Source organism: Cydia amplana, chromosome 1 (assembly GCF_948474715.1).
Source record: "Cydia amplana chromosome 1, ilCydAmpl1.1, whole genome shotgun sequence".
Lineage (NCBI taxonomy): Eukaryota > Metazoa > Arthropoda > Insecta > Lepidoptera > Tortricidae > Cydia > Cydia amplana.
Genome location: NC_086069.1, coordinates 28,955,050 through 28,971,625, shown reverse-complemented (window position 1 = coordinate 28,971,625; position 16,576 = coordinate 28,955,050). Strand labels below are relative to the sequence as shown.

Below are 16,576 nucleotides of genomic sequence, written 5' to 3'. Positions count from 1 at the left end.
TACTTTGTCTTACACTAGTTAGTACTGGTCCTAGTGGACCCCAAAGAAAAGGATGATTATAGTTTTTTTTGTTCTTATTTACTGGAAATTGGTTTGACCATCGACCAACTATAATTTGACAGCATTATTTTAATATAGTAACATTTTCGACAAACAACTGTCAAATCAAATTAGGCTTGACTTTAGCTTGGTTTTCGACTTTTCGCCTCCCGAAATACAATTTTATCATTATAATTAGAATAATTGTTGAAAAAGAGAAGTAATCGTTCAATTAAATGGTACATATATAATGGCAGACTCGCAGTTTTGTTTGGAGTGGGACTCCCACAACAAAAACATTTGTAATGGTTTAAGTTCTCTACAACAGGTGAGTGTTAATGCATTTTTAAATTTTTTCGGGATTACCTATAACCCTTAACCCTATTAGAGACTTTTAGAAGAAAAATAACGAAATGGAACTGAGCTTGACCTACCGTTGAGGGTTTCCATCTCAATAAATTGCCGGGTTTTTCAATTTTGTTCGTTCTTTACGAACAACAATATTATTAAGTATTTTGAAGTCATCACTTAATAAAAACGATATAAACATACCATTGACTGTTCATTAGGAACCTCCATTATATAGCTTAATAGGTATTTTTAACAGTAGCGATTTGTGAGACTAATGCAGAAGAGGTGAAGTTGGGTGGTCGGTGTCCCTTGTGAGCAACATAAGATAACTAATCTCAGCATGTTGCTGGTGGCTTCCAGCGCTTCTTGTGCGTTACCCTCCGTGATTCTTCTCACTTGATGGTCTCATCGGAAGACCAGTGCTGGAAGCCACCAGCAACATGCTGAGATGAGGCCATTTCGTGGCACTTTAATCTTATTTTGTGTTTTATATTATGTATTGTCTCGTTTGTTTGTGCTTACGAATAAATTGTATTTCATTTTATTCTAATTGATCCTGTTGTTATGTTAGTAATTGTTGATTATAGGAAAAGTGGTCCCTATATAAACAGGTTATTAACCTCTCATGTCCCAGGCATAGACAATGTCCAAAGCTTCTGTATGAAAAGTTAAAAATCCTTTTTAGGGTTCCGTACCCAAAGGGTAAAAACTGGACCCTATTACTAAGACTCCGCTGTCCGTCTGTCCGTCCGTCTGTTACCAGGCTGTATCTCACGAACCGTGATAGCTAGACAGTTGAAATTTTCACAGATGATGTATTTCTGTTGCCGCTATAACAACAAATACTAAAAACAGAATAAAATAAAGATTTAAGTGGGGCTCCCATACAACAAACGTGATTTTTGACCGAAGTTAAGCAACGTCGGGCGGGGTCAGTACTTGGATGGGTGACCGTTTTTTTGCTTGTTTTGCTCTATTTTTTGTTGATGGTGCGGAACCCTCCGTGCGCGAGTCAGACTCGCACTTGGCCGGTTTTTTTACTTTATATAATTCTGTGCCTTCTCTTGCCATATGTCCAGCCCATTTCCATTTTAACATTTTTACAGTCGCTGATATGGCAAGAGAAGGTAAAAATAAGTGGGACAGAGAGGTAGTGGAATGGTATCCTAGAGATGGAAAGAGGAGAAGAGGGAAACCAATAAAGAGGTGGTCGGATGACATCAAGAAGCATGCGGGAGTAAACTGGATTGGGACAGCACAGAATAGAGAGCTATGGAGAGAGCTGGAGGAGGCCTATGCCAAGAAGGCAGACTAAATAAGTAATAAAAAAAAAAAAAAAAAACATTAAAAAATATATTTATTAAAATTACTTAACAAAAATGTTAAATGAAATGTGAATCAATTTAAATGTAATGTAATGAATTTTATTTGTTTTGGTCAATAAAGGCTATTCTTATCTTATCTTATCTTATCTTATAATTCTGTGCTAGCTGTGGAATGAGCTGCCTGTTTCGCTCAGGCAGGCACAATCGGTTGCATCATTCAAGGAGACGTTAAGCTATGGCTATCTGATCTGACCGATTAATTTGTCTATATTTCTATTGTATAGTTGCTTTATATATTTCTAATTCTTTCCAATTTTTTGTGTATTTTCCCCATTCCTTTTTGTGTATTATATGTATGTTTATCCTATAAATTTTGTATGTCTTTATATCCTTTATCTTTCTGGTACCTTGTTGTACATTTTGCTGCATTTGTCACCCTCTTTTTACTTTCTCCTCTCATCTACTCAAAGGTTAACTGGAAGAGATCCCTCAAAGGGATAAGTTCGCCTTTGTACTTCTTACTAATTGTATGTTATTTTTAATATGTCTTTTTGTACAATAAAGAGTTTACTATTACTACTACTACTATAATTCTTTTTGTGTAATATTGCATGCATGTGTACTTCAGGATATTTTTTCTGACAATGTGGACAGCTGCGGGATATAAGGGGTTAAGATTACCTACCCTATGTTAAATTCATGTATTTCTGGTATTGTTGTCTTATATTCCTATTCTTATTCCTCATTTCCGTTGTTTACCTATTCTCCATATATTCAGTATGTCTGAATACATATACAGCATAGGATGCCGTCTATTACCGGAAGTTAGTACGTCTATTACCGGAAGTTAGTACGGGGCGTTTTAGAACACAATAAAATTCAATCATTACTTCTTTTTTGTTCAGAATGGTGAGTTTGTGGACATGACGCTGGCGGCGGACGGCCACCATGTAAAGGTGCATCAGATGGTGATGGCGCTCGCCAGCCCGTACATCAAGGAGCTCATCTCCACCGCCAACTGTCCGCATCCCGTTATCTTCTTAAATGTAAGTATCTGCTCAAACATTTATACTCAGCCACCCAGCGGGTGCAGCACGGTTCCATTTTTATCGCTTGTCACTATGCCCATCACACATTGTCGACAGGCATGGTGACAAGCGATAAAAATGCAACCGTGCTACCGCTGCTGAACATGACATTCAGGGCTATTATCTCGAAAATCGAAGTTCGCAAATTGCGGGCATTTTTCTCTGTCACTCTAATTACGCCTTCATTGAAGTAAAAGAGAAAGATCCCCGCAATTTGCGAAATTCGGTTTTCGCGGTAGTTCAGGGTGGTAAAAATGAAATATTTGAAAACAATAATAATTCTTAGTTCAAAAATTTCTCAAACTCACCAAAATTGGTGTCTTAGTTAGTTATTTCAAGTTTCAATAATGAGATTGTTCCCCTTATCATTGCAGAAGGTATCATACAAGACGCTATGCTCAATACTGGAGTACATCTACACGGGTCAGGCGTTGGTTGCCGTTGATGACATCAGCGACCTGATCATCGCTGCCAAAGAGTTGCACATCAAAGGGCTTGAGGATGTGGTAAATATAACACTTTAAACTCGCGTTTTGTACACATATTTAATTACACAAACGGGTCTACCGCGATATAGTTTCATTGTTTTTACCTTAAATTCCGACGTTTCAGCTGAGTTGAGTCTTTCCGTGACCACAGTTGGTGTAACTGTAATTAAATATGATGTGGTAAATATTTTATTAATTATCCATATGTTTACTCTTAAAAAACTTGCAGATGATAAACAGGCTCAAAAATGTAATAGTGACACACATGTATATTTGTACCTTTTGGTAGATTAGATTTACCTATTCTATAGTAGTTCACATTCCAAATATAAGTCACTTAATAATTATTTAAAACGAGCCTTTTATCATTGACTGTAAAATATTTCAGAAAGCAGTCAGCGGCGCACCATCCGTAACAGAAGTGGAAGTAGATTTCGAAGTGCCAAAAGAGGTTCCAGAAATACAAATTAAACTCCAACGACCCGAGACATCCACCCCACAATTCTCAGCGTTAAACACTTTGAAGAGAAAACTCGAGAGTAATAAGTCCCTATCCAGTATGCCGATACGGAAAAGAGTTTTGCTAAACAAATCGGAGACAGAAAACAGAGATATGCCCGTGTTACAGAAGGATGGGACAGAAAAGGAGGTTGATTATGATGACCCGCTGGATGTTGATGACCGGGATGATTATGATGATGATGGCGACCAGGACACGACAGTGGCAGTTAGTAAGCCTTCAGCTGACAACCCGCAAAGTAAGTGAACTTCTTGTATTAGTATTCTCAGTATGTAATAGATGGGTCAACATTCTTTTTTTCGTTGTCTTGTTTTTTGTCCCCAAAAAATGTGACGGAGTGGAGCTTTTACACACAAAGGCTTTTATACATAAAGGAGCCTCGTCTGCCAACAATGTAATTAGTTATAAGGAAGATCTCTGAATAAACGTTTTATTTATTTGTTTTTTTTTTTTGTATTAGTTTTTCTTCTGTGAATTATAGTCTACAGCTAGAAAGACATGCAATGGCACTAGACTTTATTTATTTATTTAATAAAGTACAAAAATACAAGCGGTGTCACGCTTACAGTACAAAAGTGTCCACAAATAAGACAACAAAAAGAATTTTGACCCAGATAATATACATGTCTTAAAACTAACATTTAAAAAAACTGAATAAAAACAAATTAATGTATTCTATTGTACTCTAATAGTTGATCAACATGGATGTCGAAATATTCATTTAACCTTTTGAACGCCAAACACCTAAAGTCGTCGTTACTAGTCGTGCCCACAGCACCATGGACAACTATGTGTTATGGCGGACGCTATAAAAGTAACCTTCACACTTTCAAGTAAGGTTTACATTAGCTCAAAAGTTGGGGAATCAGTAGGACAACAATAGTAATATACTTGATACATACATTAATTGGTTTACCTATTAGAAAACACAATTCCCCCAAAGAGGGCGCTAGTGGACGGTCGATGCAGTTTTAAGAAGATTCTGAAAGGATCTGAAGAAAGGAGGAATGATCTGACGCATCTTAAGCGGGAAAACGTGTTAACCGTGAAAGTATGAAAACAAGTTGCAAGACCATTGTAACATGACGCGGGAAATCGTATTAAACGTGATCCTAGTAACCGGGTTCTACATGCGGGCGGGATAATGTAAAAATGGGAAATTTGGATTTGGGCGGGTTGTAGGACTTGTAGGTATATGTGAATACGTTTCTCCGGGTTATTTCGTAGTTTCCGCATACAGTCGCGTACCCCGTGTTTTACGGGTGTCATTCTGAATCCATAACAACGTTTGTCCTAAAGTCACTTGCCCTAACTGGTTTGTCCTAATGGGCACATGCCCTAACGATCAATTGTCATAACTATTATTTTCCATAATGTAAGGTTCTGAAAAATGGTTAGGTTTTAGAACTTGCTGCCACAAAAGTGGGTTAGGTTAGGGTTATAACTGCGACCCTCGCAAAAAAGAAAATATGCTTAATAACATTAGGATAAGTAATCAATAATTAGGGAAACCAAAATTAGGGTTTTTAGTGTTAGGACAACTGATCATTATGACAAACAATATTAGGGAATGCAAAGATAGGAGAAAAGACTTTAGGGATTCAGATATAGATCCGTGTTTTACAACACTTGTCTGGAAATACATTCATACTAACACATTTTGACCATAAAAAAAGTCTTGATTTCTTGGACGCATGATTCTGTTTGTTCAGATTCACTGCTTTTAAAAACACTTAATCGCGTGCTTAAATGTTTGTTTTATTGAAAAGTGCGCGTTTATTTTGTGAGCGGAAACGTAACCTCACCTGGCTTCCGGTAGCTGAAGAGGCGCTGTGAAAGAGCAACAGATAAGTACAGCTTTTTATTACTCTTTCACAGCTTATACTTGCCTTAAGGCCTGAATTACACTTGTAAGTTTTACTTACGTAAGTAGGGACAAAGCTATTTGTTAGAATGAGATAACGATTTTCATCTCTCATTCTCTAGTATAGCTATGTCCCTACTTACGTAAGTATAACTTACAAGTGTAATTCAGGCCTAAATTGAGCTCTTATAATATTTTATCATCTAAATCGAAAATTTATTTCATGGAATTTGTTTTAGCGAATTAAAATAAAATCTGAACCTTCAAGAAAAGAGCGTACTCCCATATTAAAAGCCAGCAACGCACTTACAACCCATCTGGTGTTACAAGTGTCCATGGGCGAAGATAATTGCTTACCATCAGGCGATTAGTCTTTAAAAAAAACCCTAATTCCAAATATATTCTAGTATTACAAGAGTTCAATGAGACGTGGTTTAGCGAGTGATCCCATGATAAAAAATTCCAATTCTTTGACAACAAATACAATAGTCATTTCGTTATAATTATAACTAAACTTTGTCGAAATGTAATACTTTGGATCTTTAGCTACTTTTCACGCCTATGTTTCAGCTACCTTAAGTTGATTTTATTTGAAAAAAAAAAAGGATGGGTGAATGTGTAAGTTATATTAAGAAACAACTTATGGTGGCAATTTGATCGCGAAAAAAATGTTAGAAGCCTCATAGAAAACATCTACAGTATACATCTAATCAGCCGAAATGTAAAAAAAGCGATTTCGAAGTTGGTCCCATAGCCGTACTTTTTAGTATGACATGTACATTCGCTAAACATGGCTAAGGGTAAACAGACTGCCTACATACCTTGGAGGATACAACTAAACGGAGTAGCCATTAACAGGCTTTCCCCTCTGTCGAAAATAGGCGGCCAACGGTCATACACAATGTATGGACTGACGTTTATCTGACATGGCTATTTTTACGTTACGCATACATTTGACGTTCCCCTCCCCCGCAAAAATCGGCAGACTGTTTTGTACAGAAAATTACAGACATGGCGTCTCCGTTTGATTATATCCTCCAAGCTACATACCCACAAACGTAATTTTACTCGAACTCCAGTTTAATTTTATAATTGTCAAATCAACCTTGTTGCAGTGTCAGTCCAATACACAGTGTCAAACCAAGGCAGCCTCCAACTGATCCTGAACCGATTCCTCTACTTCCTGTACTACCAATATCGAGACAAGAGCCGACAGTGGCGCTGCGTGGACAACCGGAACAACAAGTGCATGGCCTCCGTCTTTACTAAGGACAACATTGTGTTGAGAAGGTGAGGTTATGAGTTTCTAAGGTGTTCATCATCTTCCTCGCGTTGTCCCGGCATTTTGCCACGGCTCATGGGAGCCTGGGGTCCGCTTGGCAACTAATCCCAGTAATTGGCGTGGGCACTAGTTTTTACGAAAGCGACTGCCATCTGACCTTCCAACTCAGAGGGTAGACTAGGCCCGTATTGGGATTAGTCCGGTTTCCTCACGATGTTTTCCTTCACCGAAAAGCGACTGGTAAATATCAAATGATATTTCGTACATAAGTTCCGAAAAACTCAAACTTGCCATCCGGGGTTCGAACCCGCGACCCCCGGATTGCAAGTCGCACGCTCTTACCGCTAGGACACCAGCGCTTTTTAAAATTAATTTCACATGTAATGTTAAAAAATGACCTACACATGTATATATGTATATATATATATATATATATATATATTTCTTTCCTCATTTCCAATGTTTATTACAAGTATTTTCTCCTCATGTATACTTTGTTCAAGTAATAATTTTACTGTCATATCATTTTCAGAGTGGGTGCCCACAACCACACATTCCACGACAAGAACATCCTAAAGAAAGTCCGCGCTGGTTCAGTCTATTCAGCCCTACAAGAAGCTGAAGCGAAAAGCACGCGCAGCGTCCGCGGCCGCGGACAGAAACCGCGCAAATGTGACGCGGCGGAACAATCCGACAACCAGGAAACTGACGTCACTCAATAAATACTGTAACCAATAGCAACTCCCATAGATTCAATTTATTCAGCCCTTCAAGACGACAAAAGTATGAACGCGTAACGGCCGCGGCCGCGGACAGGAACCGCGCAAATGTGACGCGGCGGAACAATCCGACAACCAGGAAACTGACGTTACTCAATAAATACTGTAACCAATAGCAACTGCCATAGATTCAATTTATTCAGCCCTTCAAGAAGCCCAAAGCACGCGTAACGTCACGGCCGCGGACAGAAACCGCGCAAATGTGACGCGGCGGAACAATCCGACAACCAGGAAGCTGACGTCACTCAATAAATACTGTAACCAATAGCAACTGCCATTGATTCGATGTATGTAGCCCTACAAGAAGCCCAAAGCAAGCGTAACGCCACGGCCGCGGACAGGAACCGCGCAAATGTGACGCGGCGGAACAATCCGACAACCAGGAAACTGACGTCACTCAATAAATACTGTAACCAATAGCAACTCCACATAGATTCAATTTATTCAGCCCTTCAAGACGACAAAAGTATGTACGCGTAACGGCCGCGGCCGCGGACAGGAACCGCGCAAATGTGACGCGGCGGAACAATCCGACAACCAGGAAACTGACGTTACTCAATAAATACTGTAACCAATAGCAACTGCCATAGATTCAATTTATTCAGCCCTTCAAGAAGCCCAAAGCACGCGTAACGTCACGGCCGCGGACAGAAACCGCGCAAATGTGACGCGGCGGAACAATCCGACAACCAGGAAACTGACGTTACTCAATAAATACTGTAACCAATAGCAACTGCCATTGATTCAATTTATTCAGCCCTTCAAGAAGCCCAAAGCAAGCGTAACGCCACGGCCGCGGACAGGAACCGCGCAAATGTGACGCGGCGGAACAATCCGACAACCAGGAAACTGACGTTACTCAATAAATACTGTAACCAATAGCAACTGCCATTGATTCAATGTATGTAGCCCTACAAGAAGCCCAAAGCACGCGTAACGGCCGCGGACAGGAACCGCGCAAATGTGACGCGGCGGAACAATCTGACAACTATAGGATAACCAACAAAATTTGTCTGCGTAAAATGATTGCTTCTGTTATAAAAACTATCTTGTATTCCACCTGTCCAATTTCTGTGTCCTGTGTCAGTGCGTCTCACTCTCTCATTCGAGCAAAATGTGTGACGCAAATACACATACAACCTCGAGATTCCGTCAAGAGGGAACTGACAGACACATTACGGTAGATAATATATTAGCTGTCAAAATCGAAGCACAACTATTTGTTACTAAATTATTTTTTTGCACAAACATTTATCATTACGCGATTTGATGTAAATACTCTCGGTATGTGTCAGATTGGAAGTTGGGAAGATTAAGTCTAAAATCTTAACGTTTTTCTTTCCGACTGTAAGTATATTTAACGTAAAAACGGCCATTCTCAAAAAATATGTCTGCGCTATAATTGCCACGACCCATATATATTTTCATACAAAATGTATCGATGTAAGAGTCGTGGCAATTAGATGCAACCGCGGACATATTCTCAGAGAAATTACCCAAAACATTACTGTCCGAACCACGGCAGATTTATTTCCGAAATCAATTTTGCTTTTGTTTGCCGAATCGTGCCACATGATTGTTATGCCGAATCGTGCCAACCGAAAATAAAGTTAATTGGGTACTTTCCTCTACTTAAAATAAATTATTTCACACTGTGCACGAAATAAAGCACCAGATAATTATTAGAAAAACATAGATAGCACTTATTTTTAAACACAATTGCTATTTAATAAATCGGATGGAAGTATAATAAAAAGTAGGTGAGTTGACTGTGACGTCACTACACACGTTTTCATATAAATACCATATTAGCAAATAGTTTTGACAGTTCTAAAAAAGAAGCTGATTTGACTAGTAGAGTAGCCAATTATGGCGCAGAACTTTTCCGCCGCGCCATAACTGTATTTTCGGTTGATACGATTCGGCATTGCTCGGTAGCATCGATATGCTATAGGTACACACCGTACATAAATAGGTAGGTAGGTACTAGCAAATATCCTAAATCTTGATAGGCACTAGCTGTAGCACTAGTGATAATTATTTACAAAATAATGTATATCAATTTTTTATCGTGTTTTATGTAAGTAGGTTTAAATAAATAAGCAAACAAGTATCTTGTTGTATTATTATATAATAGTATAAAGAAGCGTTGGTGACCTCCCATCCAAAGGTCGGTCGATGTCCCTAAATGAGTCTTGGTCTCCAACACAAGAGCACGCCATTTTACGTTCTTGATCATCATAAATCTTAACCTCCTAAGGCCCAAGGTCCTACCTATAGTACCTCTTCAGTTCGATAAAATTGAAATCCTATTCAATTGGAACAGAGTCGATTTTGCTTTGTTTCGTTCAATTTTCCAACAACGCAAAATCCACTCTATTTACAATACTATAGGTTCAAATTTCAGTGGCAAATTTTTCATTTGTATGCCTGCCTGGGCCTTAGGAGGATAAATACCTCTTGTGATGTTCTGATGTTACTACATGTGCCAAGTTGATCTGTGATCCAAGTGATTTAATGACGTGACAAGATGAGTGCTTTAAAACTATTTTTATATAGGTAATTTACCTACAAACAGGCTAGACTTTCAAATTTGCTGTGTAAATCTAAATCAAATGCATTTATTTGATGATGATCTAAGAGTAATTTGGAGTTTTTCACTGGTTTGTCCCGAGCAACCTCTGGCGTAGGCCGTCTTTTCTGCTTTTTGATCGGTAGGGCCCTCAGAGGACTTATCCTTCGTTCGTAAATTTGTCTCTATCGCTCGAATATGCGACATCAATAGAGAGGCACATAACGAAATTTCGATGTTCGGGATAGACCCACCAAATAACCGCGTCTATGTAAGTGATCCTTTGCCTTTATTCACAATCAAAAACCAATCTTATTGTTGTAGGGCTAGACTCGTCATTGCAATACACGCTATCGAACCAAGGCGCTGCGCAACTAATATTAAACCGGTACATGTATGTACAAGCCTACCGGTACACAGACAACAGACGAAAGTGGAAGTGTATTGACACGAGAGATCGCAAGTGCCCTGCTAATGTCGTCACTCGAGACAACATCGTCATACGGAGGTGAGTCGAAAATGGACCTTATTGTTGTCATAATAAGCTCTATTATACCGGTCAGACACACGTGGAGGTATCAAGCTAAAATAAAAATCAATTACTCAGGGATGACTGGAAAAAGTGGGGGGAGGCCTTTGCCCAGCAGTGGGACATTATAGGTGCCTATTCTAACACTTGGAGCAGTAAAAAGTCAAACATTGAAATCCACGCAATCTCAAGATAAGGCCGTTTATGGCGCATTTTTAGATGCTCGCACGGGGATCTAAGTCTACTTATACTACTACTTAAAATACTAGCGACCCGCCCCGGCTTCGCACGAGTTAACAAATTATACATAAACCTTCCTCTTGAATCACTCTATCTATTTAAAAAAATGCATACATAGGGACAGAGAGACAGCGGGAAGCGACTTTGTTTATACTACTCGTAGTGATGTAGTGATTCCCGTTGACCTAGTTCTCACCAACAGTGCTGCATTACGGACGTTTTGTCTGTTCTGATTTTGACAGAATTTTTGACACTTCATTTGTTTTTTTTTAGAATCGGCGCCCACACGCACGCCTACCACGACCAGAAGATCCTGAAAAAAGTGGTGGCCGGCTGCGTATATAGCGTTCTGAAGGACGCCGAGGAGAAATCTATAGAATTTAAATCCGAAATGAACTCAACCTAATGTAGACCCCTTGTTCTCTTAGATGTTGAATACACTTATGAACTTATATAGTAACGGCACCAGTCATGGGACATTTAAGAGGAAATTTTGAGTATTTGTGATATTTCCCTGATACATGTAAAAGTTCTACCGCTTAGCTTGTTAAAAGATGAATATCCTATCCTTCTTTCATGTTTCAGGCGTGTTGTATCAAAGATACTGCAGTTAGTTTCCACATAATTAATAAATTAAAAGTATGGTTTTTTTCTCCAGTCATGGACACCAAAGCTCCAGTAATGGAACCCCGGTAATGGACGTGGATCCAGTAATGGGCCCCCTATAATGGGCATACCCTATCAGTATAAGATATTGGAATAGGGAATAAGTTTTTGGCAAAAAACTAGTTATTAGTCATTTTTGTCACCCGATTGCATTGTCATCCGATTTGCATACGTATCCAAAATTTCAACTCAATCGGAAATCCGAAAGTGGCTCAAATGCCATTTCCAAGATTTGAACCACACTAACTAATACAGGATGGATTTTCTTTTTGGGTCAGTGAGGGCAGCTACCAGATCCCGTGCTGCTACGAGAAAACGGTCTTAGAAGACCTTCCCTCGATTTCAAATTAATGAAGATTGGCTTTTACAGATTTTGGAAAAAACATACAGGGTGCGAGGAAAAGGTAATTTTTGACAAACTTTTTTTTTGATGCCAATCGATCCCATTCCTATTGAGGATCAAAAGCTTGTATGGAACAAAAAAAAATTCCGGCTAGAAAAGCCACAAATCGAGGAAAACATTTCCCATACAATTTGTATGAAAATGAAAACTTATATTTTTCACATGCTATTTTTGTATGCCAATCGATTCCATTCCTATCCAGTATCAATAGTTTTTTTGGGGTCAATGGAAAAAGTTTTTATTAATTTGTGGCTTTTTAGTACATTATCGTAAGTTGACCCCAAAGAAACTATTGATACTAGATAAGAATGGAAATGGAATTGTCATAGAAAAATAGCATGTGAAAAATAAAAGTTTTGATTTTCATACAAATTGTATGGGAAAAGTTTTCCTCGATTTGTGGCTTTTCTAGTCGGAATTTTTTTTAGCTCCATACAAGCTTTTGATCCTCAATAGGAATGGGATCGATTGGCATCAAAAAAAAGATTGTCAAAAATTACCTTTTTCTCGCACCCCGTATGTTTTTTCCAAAATCTGTAAAAGCCAATCTTCATTAATTTGAAATCGAGGGAAGGTTTTCTAAGACCGTTTTCTCGTCGCAGCACGGGATCTGGTAGCTACCCTCACTGACCCAAAAAGAAAATCCACCCTGTATACAAACTAACAGGGCAAGTTAAATAAAATTTTGTAAAAACGATATTAATTTATCCGAAGTCCGAGAAGACCTCCTGACATAGTTCGTACGAGTAACTACATTATACTTCTGTATTGTTTAAACATGAAATTACGCCATGGCAAGCATCATTATATAAATTATCCCATCATAGGAGGTATGCAGTTTTACAGCTCCTATAATGGGATTGGGCAAAATACTACTATTTTTATACATCTCTAGAGTCACAACATAATGTGTTGTATACCTTATCTCATGGTAAATGCAATTAACAAAACACATTCTAGTTTACACCAAGTAATAATTAATTACAATTTAATATATGAACTCACCTCTCTTAGCGAAGTTGTTAAGAATTCTTACTGGTTATTTTTTCCAGTGACACGACAACTTTTGTGTTGGCGCCAATTTCTTAAAAATTAACCGAAATTAATAAAAAGTCAAACTTAAACAGCTCTATGACTCTTATTTATGGTAAAATATTGCCAGTGTTTATAAACTACTTTTACATACTTATTTTAGAGGATTTGTGGTTTTATGTCCCATTACCGGTTCCACGTCCATTATAGGGTCCATTACGTTATTTGTATTTTTATTTAACTAGCTCGAAAATATATACATTGTACAAGATTCAGTGGACTGTGTTAGACACCTCGATGTTTTATTAAGGACAAGTTTAATAGTTTCGGATTGTTGCTTCTTTTAAATGAGTAGGTGTTTATACACATTTTGCTTTGTCAGTACACTTTCGAGAGATTCGTCAATGCGTTACCATGAACACATGGCGCTGTGGGTAGGTACGACTAGTAACGACGCCTTAAGGTGTTCTTGGCATTCAAAAGGTTAAAGTAAGTTTAATACAGTTCGAGAAATTTGAAAAAAAAATTGTCGAATAACTAGATATCTCAATGATATTGTTTCAGAAACAACAATGAACTATTCAGTATCAAAGAACGGCGTCCTCCGTCTGATATTGAATCGGTTCGTGTACTCCGCCGAGTACCGCTATAGCGACGGTCGACGCAAATGGCGCTGCAGTAATAGGAACCTTAATTGCAAAGCCTTTGTTGTTACTAAGGACAATTTGGTAGTAAGGAGGTTAGTACCTATACTATACACTACAATGACTACTAGCATTATTGTTTGACATTCCATAAGACTCCCGTGTGCTTGTTACAATCAGCGCCACTTCTTCCTCCGCCGACTTCGCACCTTCCCAATAGTGAATAAGCTTAAAGTATTTACAACCAAAATTCTATACACTTATATTTTGTTTTCATATTTCCAGAATGTTTAACCACATACATGCATTCCACGACAGGAAGATTTTAAAAATGGTGGCAGCAGGCAACGTTGTTGCCGCGTTACCTGATGCTTGCATAAAAGATGCCGAGCAAAGTAATTTATCTATAAAACCCTGCGAGCAGGAAAAGAAAATTAACTTAGCCGAAAAGCCCTTGAAGAAAACAACTGAAGCGAAAAAGCCCAAAGGGCAGGGGGACTCAAGCGATGGGTTTAAAAGAGCCAGTGAACATTTTAAGCAAGGTCTAGACAAAGGGCAGGGGGTAGTCCCGAGCGATGGGTTTGAAAGATCCAGTGAACATTTTAAGCAAGGTCTAGACAAAGGGCAGGGGGTAGTCCCGAGCGATGGGTTTGATAGAACCAGTGAACATTTTAAGCAAGGTCTGGATAAAGGGCAGGAGGCAGTCCCGAGCGATGGGTTTGAAAGAGCCAGTGAACATTTAAAGCGAGGTCTGGACGAAAAGCCTTGTAAGAGAAGAACTAAGACAAAAAAGCCATATGGGTGCAAGCAAAGTGCAAAGGCCCAAATACCCTATGAAGAAGGAGATCAAAGCGTAGATACCAAAAGACCCTTTAAACAAAGAAAGAAATTTGTAAAGCTCGAGTCCTTTAAGCAGGGAAACCATAGTTCTTCAGCTAAAATATCCTATGAACAGGGAAACCGTGGCTTAGACATACCCTGTGGTCAGGGAAGTGTGGCTAAGTTACCTTATGACCAGGTAGAGAGGGCAGTGACCGGAAAGCTTTGTGACCTGAAAAATGCTGGGAAAGAAGATAGTCACTTGAAAGTGGTTGTAAAACAGGACAGTGGTTTGTCGATGCCAGTGTTATCCCAGGATGAGGATAGGATAACAAAATGGTAAATTAGATATAGGTAAAACAGATAGGCCCATGTCAAATCGTGAATGGAAATATGGGAAACATATTTTCTTTACTTTTGTGTACTAAAAGGACAAATGTGAACACTAAATCTGTGCGCAACCCTAGTTGATTTCAAATTTATTTTAACAAAGTGATATTTTTGAACCAATTTTTTTTTATTACATAAATTACCTACGTATATACATTTTGACGGATCATGGTTCGGTAACATTAAAAACCGCTTATACATTCAGTTATACGATTTTAATATTTAGTGCTAACTTTACAAATTTAACTACCTAACGCAGAAGTGCTGTACTGTATGTATACAAGTAAATCCTAATTATCACCGTCCAATATATTTTATATTGTCGGTAAAAAAGGCGAACCCTATTACAGAGATTCATAGCTAGGCAGAGGTTGCTAAGATAAAACTGTGATTTCATAAGGCCGATTTCTTCTTGTTTACTCGCGACACGCCCAGATTCACGACTCGAAGGCTGAGTGATGAAATGAGCTTGCCATGAAGTGACACTTTTGTCTTAGCAACCTTATATACATGTTTTATCTTGTGCCCTACTGGATTATTCCTGTTGGTTAGGCAGTAAATTGCTGTATTCCTGGCTTTCAGAAGACTGCTGGGGACTGAGGGATTTGCTTTTGGCCAATCGAGCCCAGTTGGTGCATTATTTGCTGGTCCAGGTTGAATTGTTGAGTTATTATTATTTGAAAATGAAGAAAACGAGTGCTGGGTATTTAGGGTTCTGCTTCTGGCCAATAGATCCCAGTTTGGCACATTATTTGCTGGTCCAAGTTTAATTGGTGAGGCATTATTATTGGCCGGTTCAAGCTGAATTGGTGGGGTAGTGCGATTGAAATCAATGCGGTAGGATCTGTGAAATAAATTGAAAATAGATGTCATTATATTAAAGGAATACTTACAAAGGCTTCGTCTGAATCAGAACCAGCCAGCGAGCCAGTCGCACAACATAACAGGAGCACACTGGACCAGTGTGCAGATCGGTGTCCAATGTGAAACCGCTTTAGTTCACTGGGCTCAATGTCATCGTCAGAATTTTTGAGTAGTTTCAATCAATCTTAAGACATGTCATCGCCTTGGGTATATCTCTAATTTGCTAACACTTGCTATCCAATGAAGACATTATATTTACTTAATAGATTCCGAAATAGAGAGAAAAATGGCCAAATTATAAAGATAATTTAATTAATTGGTCCCAGTTTGGTACATTATGTACTTGCTCGGTGCTTATATCATTAACTGCATTTTTTTCATTATTTTGAGACATCACTTCTTCAGTGCTTGCGTCGTTCATTAAAAGAGAGACTTGTGTAGTCACGGGCGCTCCAGGGCCTTGCGTTGGCCGAGGAAGAAGTGGTTCTAGAATTAATATTATTTACTTATTTAAACTTTATTGCACAAATTTACACAAAAAAGTACCTACAAATGGAGGACTTAACGCTTAAGGCATTATCTACCAGTCAACCATTGGGCTTAACAGAAACAGTTAGTTTGGTACAGGATAGTAGAGAGTGGATATGAGAGTAGAGATTTTCATGTTTATTTTCTAAAGAT

General features: G+C 38.6%; 2 protein-coding genes across 2 annotated transcripts; both read left to right on the top strand.

Annotated features, from left to right (window-relative positions):
• The first annotated feature begins 209 nt into the window (after positions 1-209).
• Positions 210-7,893, top strand: LOC134652043 (protein jim lovell-like). Its single transcript, XM_063507197.1, has 7 exons — positions 210-367; positions 2,621-2,761; positions 3,178-3,309; positions 3,680-4,049; positions 6,791-6,965; positions 7,490-7,667; positions 7,816-7,893. Exons 1-7 carry the CDS (start codon positions 290-292, stop codon positions 7,834-7,836), a joined length of 1,095 nt encoding a protein of 364 aa, XP_063363267.1. The 5' UTR covers positions 210-289; the 3' UTR covers positions 7,837-7,893.
• A 5,844-nt stretch (positions 7,894-13,737) lies between these two features.
• Positions 13,738-14,984, top strand: LOC134662609 (uncharacterized). Its single transcript, XM_063518883.1, has 3 exons — positions 13,738-13,917; positions 14,108-14,364; positions 14,572-14,984. The coding sequence occupies exons 1-3, from the start codon at positions 13,751-13,753 to the stop codon at positions 14,982-14,984; spliced, it is 837 nt and encodes a 278-aa protein (XP_063374953.1). The 5' UTR covers positions 13,738-13,750.
• The last annotated feature ends 1,592 nt before the right edge of the window (positions 14,985-16,576 follow it).